The sequence below is a fragment of the Rhipicephalus microplus genome, chromosome 5, assembly GCF_043290135.1.
Source record: "Rhipicephalus microplus isolate Deutch F79 chromosome 5, USDA_Rmic, whole genome shotgun sequence".
NCBI classification, from domain to species: domain Eukaryota; kingdom Metazoa; phylum Arthropoda; class Arachnida; order Ixodida; family Ixodidae; genus Rhipicephalus; species Rhipicephalus microplus.
The window spans coordinates 5,825,128-5,850,556 of NC_134704.1; the positions used below are offsets into that span (position 1 = coordinate 5,825,128).

The window sequence follows — 25,429 nt, forward strand, 5'->3', positions numbered from 1 at the left end:
TGTGAAACAGGCTTCGTATTTAAAATACTAGAATCTGTGGCAGAAATAAAATCAGATTGGTAAAGCTGAGTTGCCCAATTCAGAATTAAGCACAGTCCCATATGGCTGTAGCCAAAAGAGCAGCAGATAGTCGATATGAGATGAAAGCAACCCTGGTCATTATCACAATTCTAACTGCATGTCCAACAGAAAAAAAAAATAAAAAAATAACAGCCGAATGAGCAATACGCTGCTCCACACTAGTAGCACACTGGGTCTTTTCAGTTTCTTGAAGAGTCGCTCAAACAGTAAAAAGTGCCTCAGTGCCATCTTGGGGACAGCAGTTCCACCAGTGCAAGCCAGCTTACCTTGAGATGCGACCGTACAGTTTAGGGCATAGCCTTGAACGAGCACGCTTTCACGAGCACTGCGGCCATGCGCCTTGAGCACATTGACAGCCTTGATGGGGTAGCGGAAGCCTCCCTTGCCATCAGACACTTTGACCGCATTGGCTGCATCCACCACCATGCTGGCAAAGAAGTCCGAATCTCTGGGACACATGGTCAAGTGACAAGGCACAGGCACAGAAGTTATCTCATGCAACCACTTTTGTTCTCTCAAAGCCCAGCAACATGTTCCCCTCATGCAAAAGCACTCTCCAAGTTCAAGAAGGTGGTCTCATGCAGTACGTATTATTAAAGAAACTGTCTCGGAAACAAAATTGTCAGGTTGCCAGCACTGTGCATCCAACAGAAAAGGAATCTCATTTTTAGTTTGGCTCTGAAAATATAGTCATGCGTGCCGCCCAACAGGGATGTGGTTCAATCTATGAGCAGAAGCAAAGAACTCTTGCAGGTAGACCTATTTTGCTTCAACACAAATATCTTATGACAATATTATATTTGATGTACTTTTGACAGCTGTTCTTCGCATTAAAGGGCTGATGGCACTGCATTTGCATACCTGCTTGCCTGCCTGCCTACGGTGTAGTAGCACGAGCAATGCAAGCATGGTGTGCAGTACATGTTGCGGGAGGAAAAAAACACTTCCTACACAAACAGCAGCACAACAGGCTTCCAAGAAAATTTCTAACCGTGTCCTAGAGTTCTCTTCTGTAAAAGTGCATGCCAGTATTCACCAACACTAAAGCCACTTCACAACACAGTCAACCACTTCAAAGTAAACACGATTTCGCCTTCAGGTTCTGCTTCACAAAGGCATATTGGACATCATGTCGCATAGGCAACATAGAGCGTCTTCTGCAGTGAAGCATGTCTGATGTTAGTTTTCGTCGCACATTTGGCACAAGTGGAACCACTGCAGTTCGTTTCACAACATCGGCATACCCATTATGCGAAAACAGATGAAGTTTTCCACTCAACTGCAGTGGTTTTTCAAGCTAACTAAACAAAGCTAGAAAACCTGCTGTAAAGATATTGAGTTTGCGAGACCTTAAAGCAATGTACGTTACGGCTATCATTAAACTTCGGCATGGGCCTGGCTTAGGTTTTTGTCTCGGCCTCTGCACTGGCCCCTTTTGATTGTGGGATGGTGAGCAGGAATGGGACAATACATTTTGCACTAGGACCCACTGGCAGTAGATACAAAGATTCTTGAGAAGCTCGACAACAGTGGAGACCCAAGCTGAACCAGTCCTCTCATCTGTGTAGCATGATTCCTCACAGCAGAAATTCAGGCCACTACTCTTTTAATCATCGAGGACAGGTGATCCGTGGAAACTTTTACTATATCTTAGCGAACCACTGTTGCAAACACCACAAGCAAGGATACGGCCCGATCAGCTTTGAGGACATGGCAGTCTTAGCAGCATTCACCACGCTCTCGTGGCCCAGTTCTTCAACTGATGTGGTCAGGTGCTCCTGGATGTATCGGCACGCCTCCCTGAGGGATTCCAAAAGTGGCACACACACATTTGTTGCAGCTAAAGACACACGTAATGAAACACAGAGAAAAACAACCAGCCCAGTAACATTTTTTTTCCCGGGCCCCTTTTCAAGCACAGTTTTTATTGCTGCACATGTGTTGGTGACATTGTAGGTGTGAATTCCAAAAGTCTCATAGGCAAAGGAGAGAGCTGCGCCAGAATCTCATTTGCACGTAACTGGCTAAATATGTGAATGAAGCACTCAAGTGGGAGAAAGGTCCTGTGCGACAGCCAAAATAAAACTTGGAGCAGTTTTTGGAGAACTTAATTCCAAGTTTAGAGCAAATTATAGAGAAAGGGTTTCATTACAAAAAACCAGATTTAGAACAGTACCAAAAAGAAGCCTTACATTTAGAAAAAAAAATTATGTGCAAACCGGTCAACATCCCCTGAATCGTGCAGAGTGAATATGAGCACTGCTATTTCAATAAAACTATTTTGAACCACCCTACTCGGCAAACAATGACATTAGCATTTACCACGCCAGTCATACACTTTGACAGACTCTGGGGATTCATCTGTGGATCTCCCAAGCTGCTGACCTTAATGGTGGCAAAAAAAAAAAAAAGGCGCGCAGTTTTGTTTGATTTCTTTAGGGCTGCACAAATTTTACACAGTGCTCCAAACAATTGCCACTAACTTTTCTAGATGTCAGCAATGATACTAGTGCTCACAATTATGCTGTATAAACATGCATGAGTCGTCGAACGAACTGTTCTGTGTCCCGTGACAAATGCTAGCAGCCCCTTCTAAATCTTAAAACGCTTTTTCGCAGGTCACCGGTGTACGGCGGTGAAGGTGGCTCAAGGGAGCAGACTGATCTTTGGAAGTAAAAAGGGACAAAAAATTTATTTTTCAAAATTAACGTAGTCTAATATCATTAATTCGAACTCGCTTAATTCGAACTACCGGCTAATTCGAACTCACGACGAGGTCCCGTCAAAGCTATATGTATTCCAAAGGGTAAGAATGCCCGGTAATTCGAACACGCAAGCACTTGTGACGGTTAATTCGAACATACCGCACTCCGAAAATGCTCTCAGCACCCCGACCAATCCCGCGGCGGCACCTGCGACACCTCAATGCTGCGCCCGAAAAAAATGAAAAGGAAAGAAAAGGCTGCGGTGGAATGTTTGCTCTCTCTCAAATGCCGATTTGCGACACGTCCGTGTCACGCTTCGCCCTTTTCCGTCCCTGCCACGTAAGGACCCTTCTCCTTCCAACACGGCGCGCGAACAGAGAGGAAAAAAAAAGAAAGCTGTCACTAGGTTGAATGAATGTGTTGTTCAAGAAAAGAAAAAAGGCACCATCTTCTGCAGCCCTAGCGGAGAGGCTCCACTGCACAGTCGTCTGTAAAAGTGTCGGCGCTGGACATTTCGGCGTGCAACTTCTCTTGCCAGGAGAATGCTGAAGCAGAAGTAGAAATGCTTCTGTTTTCTGGCTCAAAGTAGCGGGGGGGGGGGGGGGGGGGGGACAAATGACAGAGGGGTGCGTAACAAAAAACGGTCGGGGAGAGCGGCAACTAGAGGGGTGCGGAGGCAGGGTCGGCGTTTAACAATAAGAATGTATGGGCACCTCGCGGATGCCTGATCAGCATGCCTGATCAGCATGCCTGATCGGTGGTCGAAATTGGTTTCCCGGGAAGTCAGCATACCGGTGACTCCGTTCGCTGTAACCGATCAGCGGCGCTTGGAGACGTTCGTTGTAAGTGTGATTTTGTGCCATTGAACCAATGTATATTTTCACGGTCACACGGATATTGTTCGTTTTAAACGAAAGTTCGTTTAAGTGGGGCCGTTATATGTGGGCTCGACTATACTACAAAACATGACAGAGGTGCTGGCTGCTGTTGTTGGGCTCTGGCGTACTGTTGCGCAGGTTTGACATTCATATGCAGGTTCGATGTTCATACCATGAAGTTTCGTACTACGATCGAACCCGTCTATTGCGAACTCTAAAGTGCCACAACAAATGGTTGCTATATAAGAGTATGTTGTACATGGACCCATCCATAGAAACATCCACTTAGTGAACAAACCGCTTTTTTCCCCAGTGTATTTTGTTTTGTTTTTTCTGTATATTTTTATTAAAAAGTGCGAACAACCCCATCACCTTTCACGTGTTAAGCGACGTCTGTTCGCTCATGAGTAAATTCAATCAGAGAAAGTGTGATGCCAGTGCCATTTGTGTAACTCAAACAAAGGCACACGAAGTTGCACAGTAGTGGGTGATGCTAACAAACCAGCGACACAGTGCGCATGCTTGCACTTGAGTATGTGATTTCAATGCCTTGCATAACAGTGTAGGCAGCACTGATATGAAACAATGCGGCACTAATATCGAAACTATAGTTCATTAGTAATGGGAGTTGCTTTGGACAGTAGAGAAATTCGCATCACCCAAAAATTGAAATGATCGAGGTTCGACCTATTCTGTCGTATAATGAAACATTCTTCCCTTTGTAAGGAATCGATCGCACGTGGTCACTTTTATGAGTAAACGAGAACGGCAAACAGCCCCTTTTGTAAATATCTCTTTCACTCACTTGCAAGCTAAGCGGTAGCCACTGATGATGGACGTCGGGTGAATCTTGCACTTCACAAGCTCATCTGCATTTTTCAGCAACTCTGCAGCAACCAGAACCTGCAACAAAGTGGCAACTGTCACAAAAGCATCGAGGTGCAAACAGTTATAATATCGTATTTATTCTCATAACAGGAGCACCTAAAGTTTCAACGAGATTTCTTTCTTGTATTTCAGCACATTACAGGCACAACCAAAACTTGAGTATGATCAGTAGTTCTGTACTGTATTTGCACGGTTCCAATTCGACAACACTCTCTTACGTTAACTTAAGCGAGGGAAGAAAAAAAAAAAGACCATGGCAGCACTGTGCCAGCTAGGCAGACTCACCGAGTGAGGAGCAAGGGCGGTTGCCTGGGCATCTATAACCTTTGCACCAGCGCCAGCGTGGCTTTGGCCACTTGCCGGCTAAGCACATGCACTCTACTGAAGTTACATTGATAAATCTAACGCTTTACCCAGCGGTTTGCCCGTGGTGTGGCGATAGGCCGACTCTGTACCACATCTCAGGGGTGTGATCATAAGCCAAGCGACTTAGCCAATTTTCTCATTGAACCTATGGAACAGTGGGAGGCACAACTCGCCACCTTGAACCTGGGAGTGCAGCGCACACTTTTGTTCATCAGGAGGCTAAGGCTAGTTGAGCCCTAGACATAGTACCCAAACTTTCCCCTTTCATTTTTGCTATCCCCCTTTCCCTTTTGCTCTGGAAGTTTCACTCTCTCTTTGCATGAAACGTGCAATCACGTGCTCATTAAGTACGCCATGAGTTTCTTGCTGAAAAAAAAAAGAGTCCTTATCGCATTTGCTACCTTGTTTGCAAATTTAAAAGCTCTTCAGCTTGCCGATGCGAGCTTTCACCTTTGCTACCACTACGCAAACTTGCACAAGGTCGACAGACTTATGCCCTCGTTGATTTCCCAGCCACGAACCTAAACATCGTATTATGTGCACTACTCTTGGATCAGTACTTGAGTGCTATCTTTTCCACGCCCAATCTTCATGTGGTCTAGCCTAAACTGCCCGCGACCTTCGAACGAGTTGTTTGGAGGTCGCAGGTTTGGTTCCTGCCCACAGCAAGTTACCTTTTCACCCACTTTTCTTTCTTCACATTTACATTACAATTCAGTCTAATAACTTCCCTATACTTTCCTAGGCACTATTGTCTGTTATATCTCATTAATATTGTGTGAAACATGAAAAAACGTGACCTTAAGTATACGCTGCTTTCTTTGATTCATTAGCGAGGGTCTCATACTGGATGAGTTGGTGGCTTTAGGTTGTATACGAGGGACTATTGGTCAGCTGCCAGCTCGTAATAAGTTCACGTGCTATGTGACGCCATACAGGCTCATAGTGTGCCACACTCGCCTACGTAGCTACTAGTGGCACTGACTGACACTCCCACGTTTCAATTGACATATAAACCCAATGAAGTGGCTGGGGGGATAGCCGTCGTGGTAGCTCAGTGGTAGAGCATCAAACGTGTTATTCGAAGGTCACAGGTTAGGTTCCTGCTCGTGGCAAGTTATCTTTTTACACACTTTTCTTTCTTCACATTTATATTACAATTGGGTCTAATAACTTCCCTATACTTTCCTAGGCACCATTGTCTGTGAAAAGGAGTTTATTGGCGTGCGTTGCGACGGTGGCCCTACGATGAAAACACGATCGAGACAGAGCAACGGTCAAGCAGATGCCGGCGACAATCAGCCCGAGGCGAGCGAGAGAAGCCCAGGACCCAGTACCCAAGCGGTGGCGATGTTGCTTGCCAACGATGAGTTTTCTTCTTCAAATTTTCTCCGCCGAAAAAGAGCCATCCTGGCGACCTAAGAATCTGGAGGCAGAGGGCTATGATATGGCTTAAGGCAGGCGACGTGGACGATGTCACGTCCACGCCGGCGCATGTCGTCGGATGGTGATAGTGGCTCAATGAGAAAATTAACTCTTTCCTTACCACAGGAAAATTGGCCTATTTTTGTATGTTGCAGCTAGAAATTTTCTGTGCCGTCGCTACTAGATTTACAGTGCCATGCAATACATCAAAATAAAGAAGAATGAATGTACTTTTGAATGCTTTTTATTTTAAAACAACAAAAAGAAAATTTATTTGGCAAAAAAAATTCGTATACAAAAAAATAAAAAAATTTCAAAAATTTTATTTGAAAACGAAGCAATATCTCAGACAAATTTTTCTGAGAAATTTCGAAATATACAAAATGTTTAGTAATCACCGGGCAACATTATTTATAAGAATCGTTAAAATTGACAAAGCTGTTTTTGAGTTACAAAAAAATTGCCTGATGCATAGCGAAATAGTGAAGTTCTGAGTTGGTCCTACACGAGATTTTTTTTTTTTAAGAAAAAAAACTTTACAGCAAAATACTACATACCAAAATGCAAGTACTAAATGTAGGGTTGGAAAGGTACATTTGACGGAAGAACTGGCAGATCTAAATAGGTAACAAAAATTGACAAACACAAATAATTAGGTACGTTCACAACAACTGTCGTAATGATTTACTTATATCTTCCGAGTATAAGATTATGGAAAATTATGAGAGATGCAAAATATTTAAAACAGCGTATTGGACTAGGATTGAAAAAATTAAAGTTATAGCTGAAGAACTTCTCGAGCTATAATTTGTTCACTCAGGGAGATAAGTGTGCCAGGCACCAAAACAGTTTCTCGTTGTGAAGCACAAATAGACATTGCAGGTGCGACAGAAAACGTTCGTCTTGTGTTGAGATTTGTTTTCTTGGTAGCACTTCTTACAGTTGCGGCGTATCTCCAATCGTTCAGGCTGGTGCTGTACAGCTGTGGGTGGCCGAATTGGGGTGGGAGGAATAGAAGCTGGTGCGGTGTCCTCTATCTGAAGAAGTTGTACGAGTTCTGTCCTAGAAGCTGGTGCGGTGTCCTCTATCTGAAGAAGTTGTACGAGTTCTGTCCTAAAAGCAAGCTGATCGAAGCAAGACAGCCTAGAAAGTTCAGGTATTTCTGGATTTTTGGCTCCGATGTGCTTCAAAAAGAATGTAGCTGTTAACAGCTGCGATATTAATGCAGTGGAAGGACAACGTCTTCCACCAGCGGACGCATTTTCTAAGAACATTATAAGAAGCAATTAGCTGGTCAGACTTGTCGACCCCTAACATGCCGGCATTATATTCGTCGATGAGTTTAGGTTTCCCGATTGTGATCTGCTCCCACTTCCCGTTTTTCTTTTCCCTTCTCTTAGCGAGCACGTGAGCGTTAGCGGTGTGAGCTGTGCTAACCATATGCACAACACGCCGATCCTTCCACTGAAGGTACAATACCCCCTTAACCCGTAGCCAGCGAATGTCCCCTCTCTTGGCTTTTTTTTCCCAAATGATATTTTTCAATTCTGATGGGAACCCGCGGCGATCTTTTCTAGTAGTGCCACACGCGAGTATCTTGCGTTCTAGCAAGTGCACAAGAAGAGATGTGGACGTATAGAAATTATCCATGTAAATGACATGGTCACGGTCAAGGTATTTGTCGCAAAGCTTCGTCACCACATCGAATGCCAGCCCATTTGCGCTTGGTTTTTCACGCTTCCCCGTGTGAACTATGAATTGAATGGTGTAGCCAGTCTTCGGATCTGCAAGAACCCACAATTTGTATCCCCATTTCACAACTTTGTCTCGAATGTACTGCCGAATTCCGGAGCGCGCTTTGGATTTAATCATTCTTTCATCAACTGAAATTTCGCGATACGGCTGGAAAAACGTTGCAGAGCAGTCATTTATGTGTTGAAAAAGCCAAGACACCTTGTCTAGTTTTTGTGCGGTAGCGCGGTTCGTTTCGGGATCCGAAACATGCAGCATGGCCAGAAGTGCGGTGAAACGCCGCCTTGACATGACTTTTGGCGGAAGAAGTCCAGAAAGCATTTTAGTCGTACTCCAGTACAAATTTAGACGCGGAAGTTCTAATATCCCCATATACATCAGGAGTCCGATGAACTTCATCATCTCCTCCGGCGTCACTTCCTTCCACGATCCGTCTTTCTCACTGTATGTCGGCTTTTCAAGTATGTGGGTCCACGCATACTTGTTGGTGTTGAGACAGATTGCGCAGATCACCTCCGCCGTGAAGAAGAGGCGAAAAAAATCCAGTGCTCTCGTCAGCCGATGTGCGCGACTGCGGAGTGCCATGCCGAGGTCGATGACCGGATCCCTCTGGGGTCGGAAGTCCACGTGTCTTTGTGCTGGAGGCAGCACATCGCCCCCTTATGAAGTAGACACGCTAAAATAATAATAACAATATGTGGGACACATACAGAGCAAGTCAGCCAGCTCCAGAACACGACAAACAAAACAGAAGGTGAAAACCAAACATACCCGCGACTAACAGCTGACGTTCCCGGCTGATCTGACGAAATTTCTTCATCGGAGCTAAAATCCGATGTCTCGACATCGTTGTCCGATTCCTCACTACTCGAGGAATTCAAAAGATCGCTCGTCGAGGCGTCGGCATCGAGCGAAATCGCTTTTTTCCGAGCGCGCGTGGTTTCTGATCTTGACGCCATCGCGTGAATCACATGCGCTTCAACCTTTGAACGGGCGTGACCTTTAAAAATCACCGCCACGCGGTAAAATGCGAACCGTACAGAAAAAGCAATTCTAGTGTGTGCACCATCGCCTAGATGGCGCTACAAGTCCATAGGCACGGTGTTTTTTGAAAAATAGGGGCGCGAAATCATCGTTCACCGGTGAACGATGCCTAGTGGCGTGGTAAGGAAAGAGTTAAGCGGCGAGGTTTGCTCCAAAACACGCTAAGGACCCTCGTACTTCGGGACGAGTTTTGAGGAAAGGCCAGGGGTTTGGTAAGGAACAGCCAGCCATATAAGTGATCCCGGGGAATAGCTCTGGCTTCTTGAAGAGTCGGCGTTGTTTTCTTCCTGGTGCTGCTGTTCTTGTGACGTAAAGGTGCGTGCGAGTTCACGACACTCCTCCGCTTTTCGGGCAGCTTCGGACACAGATGGGCATTCGGATGCGTCAGGACGGTATGGAAGGAGAGTGTCAATGGTGTGGGATGGTTCGCGTCCATAAAATAGAAAGAAAGGTGAAAATCCAGTGGTAGACTGTGCCGCGGTGTTATATGCGAACGTGATGAATGGAAGAATGCGATCCAAGTTAGTATGATCAGGTGTCACATACATCACGTCGTGAGCATATATCGCCGAGGTATGGTTATATCTCTCCGTGAGCCCGTTACTCTGCGGATGGTATGCCGTGGTCTTGCTATGAACAACATGGCTTTCAGAAATCAAAGCCGTAACGACTTCTGATAGGAAGGCTCGACCTCGGTCACTCAGTAGTTCTCGAGGTGCACCATGTCGTAGTATGAATCGATGGAGGACGAAGGACGCTACATCCCGCGCAGTGGCACTGGGAAGGGTGGGAATCTCAGCGTAGCGTCCACAGCGACTATGATGGTCCACAGCGACTATGATCCACCGATTTTCACCTGATGTTGTCGGTAGAGGACCATAGATGTCAATTCCGATCCGAACGAAAGGTTTGGCAGGACACGGAAGCGGTTGAAGCGCACTGAACGAGGGGAAAGGAGATGATTTGCGGCGTTGACAGTCAGGGCAGCCCATAACGAATTTTCGAACAAAATTATACATTCCGCGTCAGTAGAAGCGATCGCGAATGCGTTCGTAAGTTTTGAAAACTCCGTCATGGCCACATTGGGGATCGTCATGAAAGGAGCAGGGGACAACCAAGAGCCACTTACGACCTTCAGGAGTGCAGTTGCGTCGGTGTAACTGGCGAAATAGCAGCTTGAAGTCGAATGGCGAAATGAGCAGCTTGAAGTCGGAGAGATTGTGATACCACAGTGGTTGACGATCCAGAGAGACAGTCAAAAAGAGAAGCGATCCACGGGTCCTTGTGTTGTTCACTGGCAAAGGAGTCGAGGTCGAGAGATGCGACGAAGTTGGTATCAGTGGTTCCGCAGGCGGAGTCGGGAGGTAAAGGCGAACGGGACAGGACGTCAGCGTCAGAATGCTTGCGTCCACTGCAATAGATGACGCAAATGTCGTACTCCTGGATTTGCAGTGCCCACCGAGCTAGGCGGCCAGAAGGATCTTTCAATGCGGCGAGCCAACAAAGTGCATGGTGGTCCATTACCAGGTCAAATGGGTGACCGTACAAATAAGGGCGGAACTTGCGAAGCGCCCACACTAGCGCTAAGCACTCCTTTTCAGTGACGCTGTAATAGGCCTCAGCTTTAGTGAGCGTGCGACTCGCATAAGCGACGACGTATTCAGAGTAGCCCGGCTTGCGTTGGGCGAGGACAGCGCCAAGACCAACCCCGCTAGCGTTTGTATGGACTTCCGTTGCAGCTGTTGGGTCGAAATGCCGAACAATGGGAGGAGACGTTAGCAGACTACGGAGCGTGGCAAACGCGACGTCGCAGTCAGGAGACCAGGATGAAAGGTCTGCGCCATTGCGTAGGAGGTTGGTCAGTGGTGACATGATCGACGCAAAATTTCGAAGCGCCGGAAGTACGAGCACAGTCCTACGAAACTGCGTAATTATTTCAGTGTGGTAGGTTTCGGGAACTCGGCGAAGCATGGGTAGAACACCATGCTTGGACACGATGTGCCCCAAGATGGACAGCTCTCGCGCGGCGAAGCGGCACTTTTTAAGGTTCAGTTGGAGCCCAGCGTTGGTTAAACACGTCAGAACCAGTTGGAGCCAAAGCAGATGTGTAGGAAAATCGGGAGAGAAAAGGACAATGTCGTCGAGGTAGCATAGACACACAGACCACTTCAGTCCACGCAGCGTGTTGTCCATGAGTCGTTCAAACCTGACAGGAGCAGTACAAAGCCCAAATGGCATTACGTTAAATTCATACAGGCCATTTGGTGTAATGAACGCAGTTTTCTGGCGATCAGCTTCTGCCATAGGAACCTGCCAGTATCCAGATCGTTAGTCTAAGGAGGAGAAGAATTCGGCTTCTTGGAGGCTGTCAAGGGCGTTGTCGATGTGCGGTAATGGATAGTGTCTTTCCGTGTCACCTTGTTTAATCGCCGGTAGTCGACGCAAAATCGAATCGATCCATCCTTCTTTCGAACTAGAACGACTGGAAACGCCCAAGGACTGTGCCATGATTGAATAACACCACGGCGTAGCATTTCTTCGACCTGGTCGTTGACGACGTGACGTTCTGCAGCAGAGACACGGTGCGGTCTTCAACGCAATGGCTCGTGCGAACCAGTGTCAATGTAGTGGTGCACTGCGGAAGTACGACCTTATTGCGGCTGAGAAACGTCGAATGATTTTGCGAAGTGCTGGAGGAGATTAAGAAGCTCTGCGCGTTCTTGAGCACTTAAGGTGCCGGCGATAGAACTCGAGAAGATGTCACTCGACAACATTCCAGTGGGGAAAGGGCATGAAGTTCGGTCGAGGCGTTACTGCACGATTCGTATGGCATATTAAGGAATAAAGAAGAATCAAGGTACTCCACTCGACCGAGACATTCGCCGGCAAGTAGCGTAAGCGGTGCAGAAAGGGGGTTGTGGACGAAAATATTGCTTCAACCAACAGTGACGTCAAGTGTAGCGAAAGGCAAAGAAACGGCTCTGCGGCTCATGAAAATTTCGGAAGGAGTAAACATTACTGTAGCATCGTTAAGGTCATCCCAGCAAACAGGGACAACGGCAAGAGAGGCTGGCAGAATTTTAGTGTCCTCCCGCACGACAAGTTTTGGCAACCGCTCAAGGGTTTCATGCAAAAGTTCGCCACACAGGTGCGAAAATTGAACTTCAGCGCGTGCACAGTCGATGACGGCATGATGATTTGAAAGTCCCACCCGAGGATAACGTCATGCGAGCACACCGAAAGGACGATGAACTCGACAACGTACATAGAGCCTTGGATGAATATGCGGGCCGTACAGGTGCCGAGAGGTCGAACTGGTTGAGCGCTTGCCGTACAAAGCGATAGTCCAGAGAGCAGCGTGGTAACTTTGCGTAGGGAGCGGCAGAGCTGGGCGACTATAACAGAAACGGCAGCACCTGTGTCGACGAGGGCAAAGGTAGAAACACCATCGACAAATATGGCGAAGACGTTAGCAGGTGAAGTGCGAGGACTTGAGCATTTCGACGACGGCGCAGTTCTTGCCTCTGGAACTGCGGCGTTCAGTTTTCCCAGTTGGAGGAAGCGGGTCGGGGACGCATTGGGGACAGTGATCGCCTGCGAGGAGATGGGGAGCGGGAAGAGTGAGTTGCGGTGAGGGATAGAGAGCAGGTAGGTGCATGGGCTGTGAGTCATATGGTAACGGCCGAGTAGCGTCGTGGAGTGGTTGGAAGTGACGGCGACAATATCGTGCCACGTGTCCTGGAGTACCGCAAGCGTAGCAGATCGGTCAATTGTCAGGAGTGCGCCAGGAATTGCTGACTCGCGGTGCGGCCCAAGGTGTCGAAAGAGGTGCAGAGTAGGGAGCAACTGAAGACATGGGTGGCAAATGCTGCTGGTGGGGTCTGCTGCGTACCACCTGGGCATATGTAAGAGGTGCGACCACGGGCTGCATAGCCAGCGCATGGGGAACAGGCATGGCCACAGGCTGCTGGTGGGCAGAGACGGGAACAGCCTGCTGAGCTACCTGTTCGGCAATAACGTCGCGGAGTGGTGAGGGCAGACGAGAGGACGGCGGCTGCTGCGTGAAGGGAATCAACGCCAGTTGCCGAGCTACTTCTTCACGCACAAAATCTTTAATCTCTTGCAGGGTTGGTAAGTGGTCGGGAACAGAAGTGAGACTGGAGAGCGAGTCGGCGTGTGAGGAAAATGGCCGAGTCAGGGCGCGCTGCTTCCTCAACTCGTCAAAACTTTGACACAAAGTGACACAAGTTCCGCAACGGTGGCTGGATTACGGGCCAGGAGCATCTGAAATGCGCCGTCATTCACCCCTTTGAGGATGTGCTGAATCTTCTCCGACTCGGGCATGGTGGTGTTCACACAGTTGCAAAGACCAATAATGTCTTCGATGTAGCTGGTGAACGATTCCGTTGGCTTCTGTGCGCGAGTCCGCAAGCGTTGTTTGGCTCTGGACTTGCGGACCGTGGCTCAGCCAAAAATGTCAGCAAACGACGTTTTGAAGATAGACCACGTCGTAATGTCTTTTTTGTGGTTGTTATACCATATTTTGGCCACGTCAGGGGGATAAAAGATGACGTTAGTCAACTTGTCTGCGTCATCCCACTTGTTGTTTGCGCTCACCAGTTCATAGTTAGTGAACCAGTCTTCCACGTCAGTCTTATCATCTCCGCTAAAGACCTTCGGCTCCCGCAAGCGAAGAACACCAAGGTTGCTGGAGGATGGAGTGGAAGAGCCAGGTTGCGTGTTGTTGGTGGCCATGATGGGAGGTAGCGTTCGGTTGCGCAGCTCCAGGTTTAGGCGACGGTGAATGGCAGCACCCAGGTTCAAGCGACGGGGAATGTCAGCACCCTCCACCAATTGAAAAGGGCTTTATTGGCATGCGTTGTGACGGTGGCCCTACAGTGAAAACACGATCGGGACAGAGCAACGGTCAAGCAGATGCCGGCAACGATCAGTCCGAGGCGAGCGAGAGAAGCCCAGGACCCAGTACCCAAGCGGTGGCGATGTTGCTTGCCAACACACACACGCACGCACGCACGCACAGTTCAGTCACGTGTCCCCGCTCCGCCCCATTAACAATATCGGTGCAATGACTGTTAGAACAGCTGCTATTTTTACGCGGTGCATCTCGTCCGACTAGCTCAGACTTGAAATGTTCTTGACACCTCATACTGTCGAAAAAGTCACATTTACATTGTGCATTTGTGAAAAGACACGCTATACTCTGCTTCATCAATGGTAAACATTCTGTGCAGGGCTACCCAGAATTTTTTTTTTGAGGGGGGGGGGGGGATGTAAACAGCTCCTGAAAAGGGTGAAAAAGATTTTGGGGTGGAGGGTGTTCAGACTCTCCCCCCTCTCATTTTTGCCTCCTGGTTCAGTGTGCTTTTGACAGAATATTTTAATTCCCGATAATTATTTTACTGTTAAAATCTTCAAAGCCAAGTTCCCGTTGCCAGCTGTTTTAGACTACGCGCTTCTGCCGATGTTACAAAAGTATTTTTGAAGCACTTCAGGTAACGTGTTTAATAATGCCAAGACTACACTGTGCTGGTGAGGTATTTCTTTATCATAGTTTTCATACCTATAGTATGATGTACTGGAATGGGGCAGTGTGCCATCTGGTGCCCCAGATGTGGCTCTTTTTGCGATGACGACCAGTGCTGCTGGAGCACACCGTACTATACTGTGTCGCCACCTATCGGCACCCTCTGAAGTAATTTAAGAGCAGCTGAGATACCAAGCCTCCGAGATTGGTACTTGTAGTTGCCACACTGGTCATAGAATGTATAAAATGATTTTTAAAATTTGATGTACAAAGAAGTAAGCCCGTACGACCTTGAGCGCGACTGCTTACTCTTCTGGCTCATGCAGGCAAGTGGAACTCGCCCACTAACGTTATCCTTGAGGGCCTTCTCGTTTGTTTCTTCACATGACTTCAAGTTAGTGTAATAGCTAGGCAGGGGTACATATGAATTAAATGGATAGCCATGTGTTTTTTTATCCCTTCTACAGTTATAAAAGTAAGCTAGCAGATGATCTGGGTCCCTGTCCTGCGAAAGGAATTGTGCAAGCTTGACCACGCAGAAGCTGCATTATTTATCTCATCAATGCATCCATATGTGTTATGTGATTATTTTACTCAAAATCTGCACAAAGGTCAGCTATGCAAACTTGAATTAGGCGCACTGGCCACACCGTTCAGTGGTGGCTTCTTGCTGGTGGCGCCGTTTGAAAACCGACCATCACTGTCCCATCGCATTGCTGTGAATACGGCACACTGCCCCATTTCACCATTTTAACACCCCGCCGCTGCGGTCTAGTGGTTATGGCATTTGATAGCTAACCCGAAGGTCACAGGATCCAATCCAGGCTGCATTTTTTCGTGGAGGCGAAAATTCTTGAGGCCCACGTATTTAAATTTAGGTGCACGTTGAAGAACTCCAGACGGCCCAAATTTCTAGAGCCCTCCACTTTGGCGTCTCTCACAATCATATTGCCACCATTGATGAACGAGCCACTGTGGCTCATACGCGTTTTTGGGCGCGAAGAAGAAGAGAACATCTTCGTTGCTCTGGTTCAAGTGAACTCCTGCCTGCAGGTCTCGTTTTGCTCGTGATATTACTGGTGGAGGTGCTGGGTACGTGTACTTCGGCTGTGTCGGCCATTGTGGAGACAGCTACATCTCCCAGAGCAAGAATCAGCCGCCGCCTGTGTGGGTTACCCCCTGAATTTGGTCCCTTGGCATCGACACCCAGAAAGATGGCAACTGCGATGACAAGCCAGGCGGTCCAAACCAGCGATGGCCATGATTCTCTTCTCACCCATGTTTTTCACGTGCCACAGACACCAAAGCCGTTCCATGGAGACATCTTCGAGGATGTTGATGACTGGCTAGACCACTTTGATCGGGTTGCCAGTATCAACGAATGGGACGATGTTCGCAAGCTGCGCCGAGTTTATTTCTACTTGGAGGATTCTGCGAAGACGTGGTACGAGAACCACGAGGGCTCCTTTGCAACATGGCAAGAGTTCAGCCGACAGCTCCGTGACGCCTATCGCAACACCGAAAGGAAGGAGAGGGCCGAACAAGCCATATCCAGCAGAAACCAACGGCCGAACGAACGTGTATCCATGTTTGTCGAGGACATGCTTCGACTCTTCAAGCGCGCGGACCCTGCCATGCCTGAGGAAAAGAAGGTGCGCCATTTGATGCGCGGAGTAAAAGAACAGCTTTTCGCTGGGCTCGTGCGCAATCCACCGACGACAGTCGCCCAGTTCATCAGTGAGGCAGCTACGATGGAACGTACGCTGCAGCAGCGGTCGTCACAATACGAACGCCAGATCCCGGCCACCACATGCTCTATCGGCTCTGACAGCGAGAGACAGACCCTCGCAGACTTCATTCGAAGTATCGTTCGGGACGAATTGCGACAGCTGCAGACAGTGGGACCCCATCCACCTGTGTCAGCCCTCGCGGATGTAATCAGACAAGAAGTCAGGCAGGCCGTCACACCCCTAGCCCCAATCGCACCGCCGATTTCCGAGGCCCCAGTCCTGACATACGCAGCGGCATTGCGATCCCCTGCGCCACCGGCTACAGATACTGCTATGCGGCCAAGGTACCAGGCTATGCAGCCATTTCACGACACTGCTTCAAGCCCACCTCTCGGCTCAAGGTTTTCGAGCCCACCCACCTATCCGCCGTCTATCTCAAGACAAAGTGGTAGCAAAGCAAGCACGTGGCGCACCTCGGATAACCGTCCGCTCTGCTATCACTGTGGCGAAGCGGGTCACGTATACCGGAACTGTCAATACCGGCAACTAGGTCTCCGCGGCTTCCACCCTGATGCTCGATGCCCGCGCTACGGTGAGCGCCCCCGCGAAATTGAAGCCTATCTCACTGGCCAACGTACTCCTTCGACTATTCGGCACCACCAGCCGAGATCACCATCGCCTCGCCGGTCTACGTCCACCCAGTTTGCCCTCATCGTCTTCCGCTCCTTCCAGGAGCCGGTCACCAAGTCCCCGCAGGGGAAACTAGGAACGGCGACTTCTGGGGGTGAATTCGCGGCCCGGCGAACTGTAAAAGACCCTCCTTCGACGCAACGACCAGACGAGGGCGATTCCGGTTTTGCAGTGTTCTCCGACAGCAAAAAGATTGTTTCTGCCGAAATTGCCGTCTTCATCGACAATCATGCTGTTAACGCCCTCGTCGACACCGGTGCCGACTATTCCGTAATGAGCGCAACACTGGCATCTGAACTGAGGAAGGTTACCACGCCTTGGCAAGGACCTCAGTTGCGCACGGCAGGTGGCCATCTGGTGACGCCTACTGGTATGTGCACGGCACGCATTCGAATACGTACGTCAACATTTGCGGGCTCTTTCCTCGTATTGCGCGTGTGCTCTCGGCCAGTCATTCTAGGAATGGACTTCCTTCGTGAATACGGCGCCGTCATCGACCTCCGTGAATTACTTGTGTCGTTCGAGGATCCTTTTTGCGCTGCAACTGACAGTATGCAATTCCGGAAAAGAGCACTCCGTGTTACCGACGATTCTCTGACTCTCCCACCTCGAAGCAGCCTCTTTGTCAAAGTAGAATTGGGACAGGACTTGTCTGACGCAGTAATTGCAGAGGCCAATTTGTCTCTCCTTATTTCACAACAAATCTGTGTTGCCCGAGCAATCATTCAGCCTAGCAATAGGCATGCTCACCTGCTGGTCACGAACTTCAGCGACGAATATCGCCACCTAACGAGACACACTGCCATTGCATATTATGAAGAACTTGCCGATGCCGATGGTCCATCTACGTTAGCTTCATTTTCATCGAATGGCCACCCTGACAATGCCTTCGTGAGCACTCTCGACGTAAACGAGAGACTACCTTTGGCTCAACGAGAAAGCCTTTTGCGTATACTCGGCTCATTTCAAGACTGCTTTGCCACTACGTCAAAGGTTAAACAGACACCACTTGCTCAACATCGTATCACGGAACCTACTGAGAGACCCATCCGACAACATGCCTATAGGGTGTCGCAAAAAAGAGCAAGATGCTATACGTGACCAAGTCCAGCAGATGCTTCAGGACGACGTCATTCAGCCATCGACCAGTCCCTGGACTTCACCAGTTGTGCTAGTAAAGAAGAAGGATGGTATGTTGCGTTTTTGCGTTGATTACCGTAAGCTGAACAAAGTCACCAAAAAGGACGTTTATCCTCTACCCCGGATAGATGACTCGTTGGACCGTATACGCAACGCTAAATATTTTTCCTCCATGGATTTGCGTAGCGGCTACTGGCAAATCGCAGTGGACGAGCGCGACCGCGAAAAGACGGCGTGTATTACTCCCGACGGTCTGTACGAGTTTATAGTGTTGCCTTTCGGTCTATGCTCAGCGCCAGCTACTTTTTAAAGAATGATGGATACGGTTCTCACGGGACTCAAATGGCAATCATGTCTTGTTTACCTTGATGACGTCGTGGTCTTTGCAGACACGTTTGAACAACACGTCCAACGGCTTCATGCAGTTCTTCAGGCAATTAGAACAGCGGGGTTGTCTCTCAAACCCGACAAATGTCATTTTGGATATGAAGAAGTGAAGTTCCTTGGTCACGTTGTGAGCCATGCTGGCATCCGCCCAGATCCCGAGAAAACCCGCGCCGTTGCCACCTTTCCCGTGCCTACAAATAAGCGCGACCTACGCCGATTTCTGGGGCTCTGTGCGTATCACAGGCGCTTTGTCAAAAACTTCTCGAAGATTGCTGAACCCCTCAACAAGCTTACAAAAGACGGTGTCTCGTTTGTTTGGGGTCCCGATCAGTGCCATGCGTTCGACACCCTCCGAAACCTCCTCCAGGCTCCGCCTGTACTAGGTCATTTTGACGAAAGTGCTGACACGGAATTGCACACTGACGCCAGCAACGTTGGACTAGGAGCGGTATTAGTTCAGTGGCAAAATGGCGTAGAGCGCGTGATCGCTTATGCGAGCAGAACGTTATCCCCAGCGGAGAAAAACTATTCTGCAACCGAAAAGGAATGCCTCGCTGTTGTCTGGGCCATAACAAAGTTCCGCCCATACTTGTATGGCCGCCCATTCAGGGTAGTTAGCGACCACCATTCCCTTTGTTGGCTCGCGAATCTCAAAGATCCCTCAGGTCGTCTAGCACGATGGAGCCTTCGGCTACAAGATTTCGATGTCACCATCGTCCACAAATCCAGGCGGAAACACACCGACGCCGACTGTCTCTCACGTGCACCGGTCGAAAATGCCAACACTTACCTTGAAGACGACGACACTTTTCTTTCTGCCGTATCAGCGACCAGCTTAGCTGAGCAACAGCGTCACGACTCGGAGCTCATCCCGCTAATTGACTACCTGGAAGGACGCGATTCCCACCTTCCTAGAAGCTTTGCGCGCTCACTATCTTCCTTTTGTTTCCGTGATAGAGTGCTTTATAAAAAGAACTTTCATCCTACACAAGCTATGTATCTGCTTGTTGTGCCAACTACGCTTCGTGGTGACATTTTACGTGCGTGTCACGATGAGCCATCATCCGGACACCTCGGCTATACGCGCACGCTGCAACGGATTCAACGCTCCTACTACTGGCCACGTCTCGCGAAGACTGTGAAGCACTACGTTCGCACATGTCGCGACTGTCAGCGACGTAAGATTCCACCTTTACGACCAGCGGGACTACTGCACCCAATTGGCCCACCAAAGGCGCCCTTTCATCAGATTGGCACGGACTTGCTGGGGTCATTCCCCACGTCTTCGTCTGGAAACCGGTGGATTGTCGTCGCTACAGACTACTTAACACGCTACTGTGAAACCAAGGCACTTCCAAAAGCCACCGCAGCAGATGTCCCCCAATTTTTTGTTAACAGCATCGTCTTACGTCACGGACGGTGCTCCAGCTGTCCTCATAACTGATTGTGGGACAGCTTTCACCGCAGAGATGCTGCAGGAAGTCTTGCGATTAAGTGGCACGGAACATCGTAAAACAACGGCTTACCACCCGCAAACAAATGGGCTGACTGAACGACTCAATAAGACAATTGCAGACATGCTGTCAATGTATGTGGACATCGATCACAAAAACTGGGACACCATACTTCCCTACGTAACTTTTGCGTATAACACTGCTGTTCAAGAAAGTACCGGTTCTACACCTTTTCGCTTAGTGCACGGTCGCGACGTCACGACGATGCTCGACGCCATGCTCCTGCCCGACAACTTAGGAATATACCACACGGATGCCGCCAAATTCGCGCAGTGCGCAGAAGAGGCCCGTCAACTTGCCCGTCACCGTATTCAACGTCGCCAAACCGCAGACGCGCACCGCTACAATCTTCGCCACCGTGAAGTTATTTTTAAGCCAGGTGACGAAGTCTGGGTGTGGACCCCTATCCGACAGCGTGGACGTTCCGAAAAGCTTCTTCGCCGCTACTTCGGCCCTTACAAGGTTGTGCGACGTCTCAGCGACGTCACTTACGAGGTTCTCCCACAAGGCAATTCGAGACGTTCCCGTTTCACCCCGCAAACTGAAGTCATTCACGTTTCACGTCTCAAACCATACTTTTCGCGCTGTGAATCGCCAGTGAGTGACTGACTTTATTGGTAACTTCGCGTCTTTCTTTTTGTTTCGTTTTTTCCTTACATTTTTCCTATTTTTCTTTTTTCTCATTTATTTGTCCCCACAACCAACTACGTTATTCCACCTTACGCCATTCATTTTGCTCGCATGCTAATTTTTCTCTAATTTTCTTATCTTTTTTTGCCTTCATGTACAGCATCGAGACGATGCTTCTTGGGAGAGGGGGTAATGCCACCATTGATGAACGAGCCACTGTGGCTCATACGCGTTTTTGGGCGCGAAGAAGAAGAGAACATCTTCGTTGCTCTGGTTCATGTGAACTCCTGCCTGCAGGTCTCGTTTTGCTCGTGATAATATCGTGGTTTTCAGACTTCAAACCCCCAATATTATAATTATTACAATTACAACGGCTTACCCTCAATAAAATAAATAATTTTCAATCTATCACAAGGGCTTTTATCGATCCAAAATTCAGTACTTTGGCATGTCAACCCTCAAGGGTTATGACAGCATTTGCTACATGTGAATGATGGGCAGGCACAAAGAAAGCTGCATCAAAAAAGTGTGCCAGGAGAGCGAAAGCACATAGCAGTTTTTGCGTGTGGCGCTTTCAGTACTAATAGACTGCAGCACCGCCGCTACGGTCAACGCGAAAGACATCAGGCGGCGAGGCACCTTCACGCCGCTCAACAGTTTCAGTACACTCTACCACAGCCGCATGGTGCTGTGCTGCCTGTGCTCCCACAGCGAGAAAAGCTAAGAGTCCTATAGTCTACCGCTGGCATGCTTGTTGACTCGTGAATGGCAGTTACGCAACAGACCCTTTGAAACTTTTTGCCACGCAAGCTTCATACTGAAGGCAGAGACTGCCATCTCGCCGGGAGTGAACAGCATGTGCGACGAACTTCTACCAACAAACGTTGCCTCCGATTATCTGCACGCTGCCGGTATTTCGATTCCAGTCGGAATAACCTTTGAAGGCTTCGTCGACGCTGAAAAAGACCTCGAGATGTGTGGAATTGACCAATGATGGAATCATTCATCAAGTTACGGGAGATTCCGACAACTCTTACACCAAGATCTAAGAGGCCGCGCCTACACAGCCAATGAGCTTAGAGTTGACACAAGCACTGACACTGTCATCTGTAAACAGAGACCGCATAACGTTAGCTAAAAATGAAGCAGACATGATCGCAGGCAAGTGGAACGTCTTGCAGATGAAAATAGGCTACTTTTATTCGCCTAAGTCTGTACAAGTGTGGTAGCATCGGACACATGAATATCTTCTTCATTTGAATTTTTAAGAACGGATCTTTTCAGAGCACCTAAACGATGCATTTGCTGAATTGCAATGAGAATCCTGTACTCCTGTCATGACCCTCTTTGTCAGCGAAAAACACCTATAAAAAGTGTGTTTTCGCTTTTCCAGACTGCTCGATTTTCCAGACGTTTTCACGGTCCCTTGAGGGTCCGAAATATCTGACATCAACTGTAGGTACTAATGTCAAGCAGGACCGAAAATATTCTTATCACACAAAACTTTGTTTAATAAAGAAAGTAGCAAAATCGAGTTCTAAACCACAATATACGCACAAAGCATTTCTTTATGTAAAAATAACTCGCACACATTGATCTGACACACGCGAACAAACCAATAAGAGACGGCGTTGCTGGCTGTCGCAAGAGTGTGCGTCAAAGCTTCGCTTGAGGCCAAATGAGAATTGCTAAAGTCCAATCCACCATATAGTTAAAAGCAAAGACCGGCATGAACGCCTTCATCTACCGCTGCATTAGCGGCATTTCGTCAATACAGTGCCTAGAAGTATATTCTAGGCCCTGTACCTTCATAGTAGCTATTGATGATCACAGAGTACCAACCACGGTTTCGCTCACGCGGTTGCAGTTCTGTTTTTAAGCTGCTGTGCGTTGGCCGCACACGTGCCTTCAAAACTAATTCGCTTGTTGCCGTTTATGATTGCATCTCTCGCAGTTCGTAGGCAGCGTTTGCAGACAGAAGCATCATTTTGACAGTATAGCCGAACGTTGGATGCACGTGCACTTTTGGAGTTCTGCCAGTTTTGTCGTCCCCATACATGAATGTGACCACGGTTTCTTTGGCTGCGCGCGTCCTTTCAAAGCTTGTAACACTTCCAGCACATTGATCTCAGCCAATGCTCAACAACCGAAATTCCGTGGCGCGTCATAATGTTCTGAACATCCAAGTTTCCCTTTCCGCCCATTGGCCACAGCACAAATTCCTTTAAATTACAATGAGATAGTCAAATAGTTCCACAAAAAGTGTGGAGCAGATTGTGTTGTATTTTTGTAAATGCAGCCAGACCACACACAGAAATTTAGATTTTGAGATTTCCCACCCAACAGTGAAAACGTAATAGTCGAAATCTGAAACACTTGACAGGTGCGTGCCGCTTTGAATAGCTATATCTCCAATGAATTAAGAACATTATAGTCCCTCATGCATCGAATGTTCTGCCCACAGGTGCGAGCGGGGGCTCTGCTCAAGCAGACATCAAACATCTCCATCGCTCGGAGGATGCACAACCCACATTGTGTTAGACCTGCTGTCGAATGCTCAAGCAGAGAAGAAACGGGCTACCAGACTTGAACAAACATAAAAACAGGCAGTGGACGAAGGGCTAAATTTGGCGTTATAAGTGAAAATTACCCTTTCGGCGCAGCACTTCCACCCCTGACTGGACCAAGGCTGACATCGAAGGAAATGCATTGGATTCTCATCACAATGCTGCAGCCCCATTATGCGAGCATGCACAGTTTGGGGATGATGCATCATAGTGTTCTTTATGTTACACAGAAATGTGACGACCATGGATATTATTCCGGTAAACTCTGTCTCGTCTACTACTAAAAGTGTTATGTTCCTGTTACAATGAACAAATCATTACTGTGACGGTTGGCATTTCTTCTTAGTACCGCTGCAGAAGAAAACCCATTAGCTACTACCAGAAGGCTAATGAAAGAAAAATAAATGCCTACCACAGATGTAGTTCCATCGCCAACTTCCTGGTCCTGCAAGTCAGCAAGCTCAACAAGGACTTTAGCTGCAGGATGTTCAACTTCCAGCAGCTTCAGTATAGTCGCTCCATCATTGGTGATCGTCACATCCTGAAACAGGATGGTGCCATACAGCCGATTTTCGTTTGAGACATTTCATCAGCAGGTCTGTGTCTAACAGACAGAGCACTGTAAATGTGCCAGCATTACATATAAATATTGCCAACATCTTCATACTTGTGGCCAATTTTAGTGTCAACACTTGCACCACCATACGTAGGTTAATGTAATGTTGAAGAATAAACATAATACTCAGCTACACCAGAAACAACCAGCAGTGCCGGCATGTGCAAGAGTGTAAAAAAAAAAAGCAGACATCCCAAGTAGTATTTGCTTGCTTGGTGTCGGTGATCTTTTAAAGCTGCAGCTCGATTCAGTCTTAAAGCAGTTGGTGTCAAGAATCATCTGATCATACTGACATTTTAATGTTTGCGTCAAGCAAGACAATGGCTCACCCCTATGTCATCGACGAGCATCTTGTCCAGGCCAACAGGCCCCAAAGAGCTCTTCACAATGTTTGCAATTGAACACGCTGCCATCACTGCAAAGAAAAAGAACTGTAACCATCTATTTGGGTGGTAATACCTAAGGGCAGAAGAGTCCAACTTAGGTGAAATAATTCTAAGAACAAGGTTACGGGTGGGCCGGCACAGTTGGCCCACAGTACTGCAAACCACATCAGCATGCAGGCCACAAAGTTTTCTAACTTGGATGGCTTTTCCTGATCGAAGGCATGTCGGGTTAGCTGCGACTTTTAACAACAGTTTTAGCCGCTGTACTGAAAACAGTGACTCTGGCGATAGGTTTACTGTAACCGCGTGAAAATGATTATTATTCATATGTTACAATAAGATCGTTTCGGACAGTTCGAAAAGTACTCCAGCGCGCATCGCAGCATACCAAATTTCGCACAATGAAATGCTCTTTCTAAAAAATATTTGTTGGAGAACACCAACAATATTTTTGAATGAATAAAAATATATTAGGTGTGTAATATTTGAATTCCAGCTGGTAAACAGTGCAATAGAAAACACTATATATGCAAAATAGCCAGAACCAAAAAAAATAAGAATATAAATATTGAGGATAAATGACCTAGGAAAGAAATAAAATAATAAATGTTGTACGAAATGTTTATATTCAGATAGACATAGAAAACCAGAACAGAGGTGCTGCGTTGCTCGTGCCATGTGGTGACGCATTGCTTGGTTTTTCATGAGACATGAAGAAACCAGTACTTTCAGTAAAGCTTTTTTGTTTGTTTGTTTGTTTTTTTTTCAATAAAAGCCTCCAGGTGCTCCAATATAGCTGGATGCCTATGATGTGCATAACCCCTTTATTAATACTATGTCCAATGAACTTCGCTATTTTGTCTAGCGTCACCTCTTTTCATGAACCACCTCTCTGCGCAGAGGTTGGCGTTGCCACGTATCCACAGAAGCACATTTCATAGCATTTGGCACATCATATTAAAAAAAAAAAAGAGGAATATCGTGCGCAATTCTAAAACGTTTCGAACTACTTCGTAGTCAGGACCAAGATCTGCTCTGCTGGCCTTCTTGTCGTTAGGAGAAGCTCTACAGCCGGCACCAGCACA

The 25,429-nt window shown here is 47.7% G+C and overlaps 1 protein-coding gene across 1 annotated transcript in view; it reads right to left on the minus strand.

The window, feature by feature from the left end:
- Positions 1-25,429, minus strand: part of CCT1 (chaperonin containing TCP1 subunit 1) — an 81,187-nt gene that overhangs the window by 51,107 nt on the left and 4,651 nt on the right. The window contains exons 2-6 of the mRNA XM_037426316.2: positions 24,288-24,373; positions 23,755-23,883; positions 4,470-4,567; positions 1,771-1,881; positions 348-529 (exon numbers count right to left, since the gene is read on the minus strand). Coding sequence (XP_037282213.1) covers positions 348-529; positions 1,771-1,881; positions 4,470-4,567; positions 23,755-23,883; positions 24,288-24,373 — 606 coding nt within the window. The remainder of the gene's footprint in view (positions 1-347; positions 530-1,770; positions 1,882-4,469; positions 4,568-23,754; positions 23,884-24,287; positions 24,374-25,429) is intronic.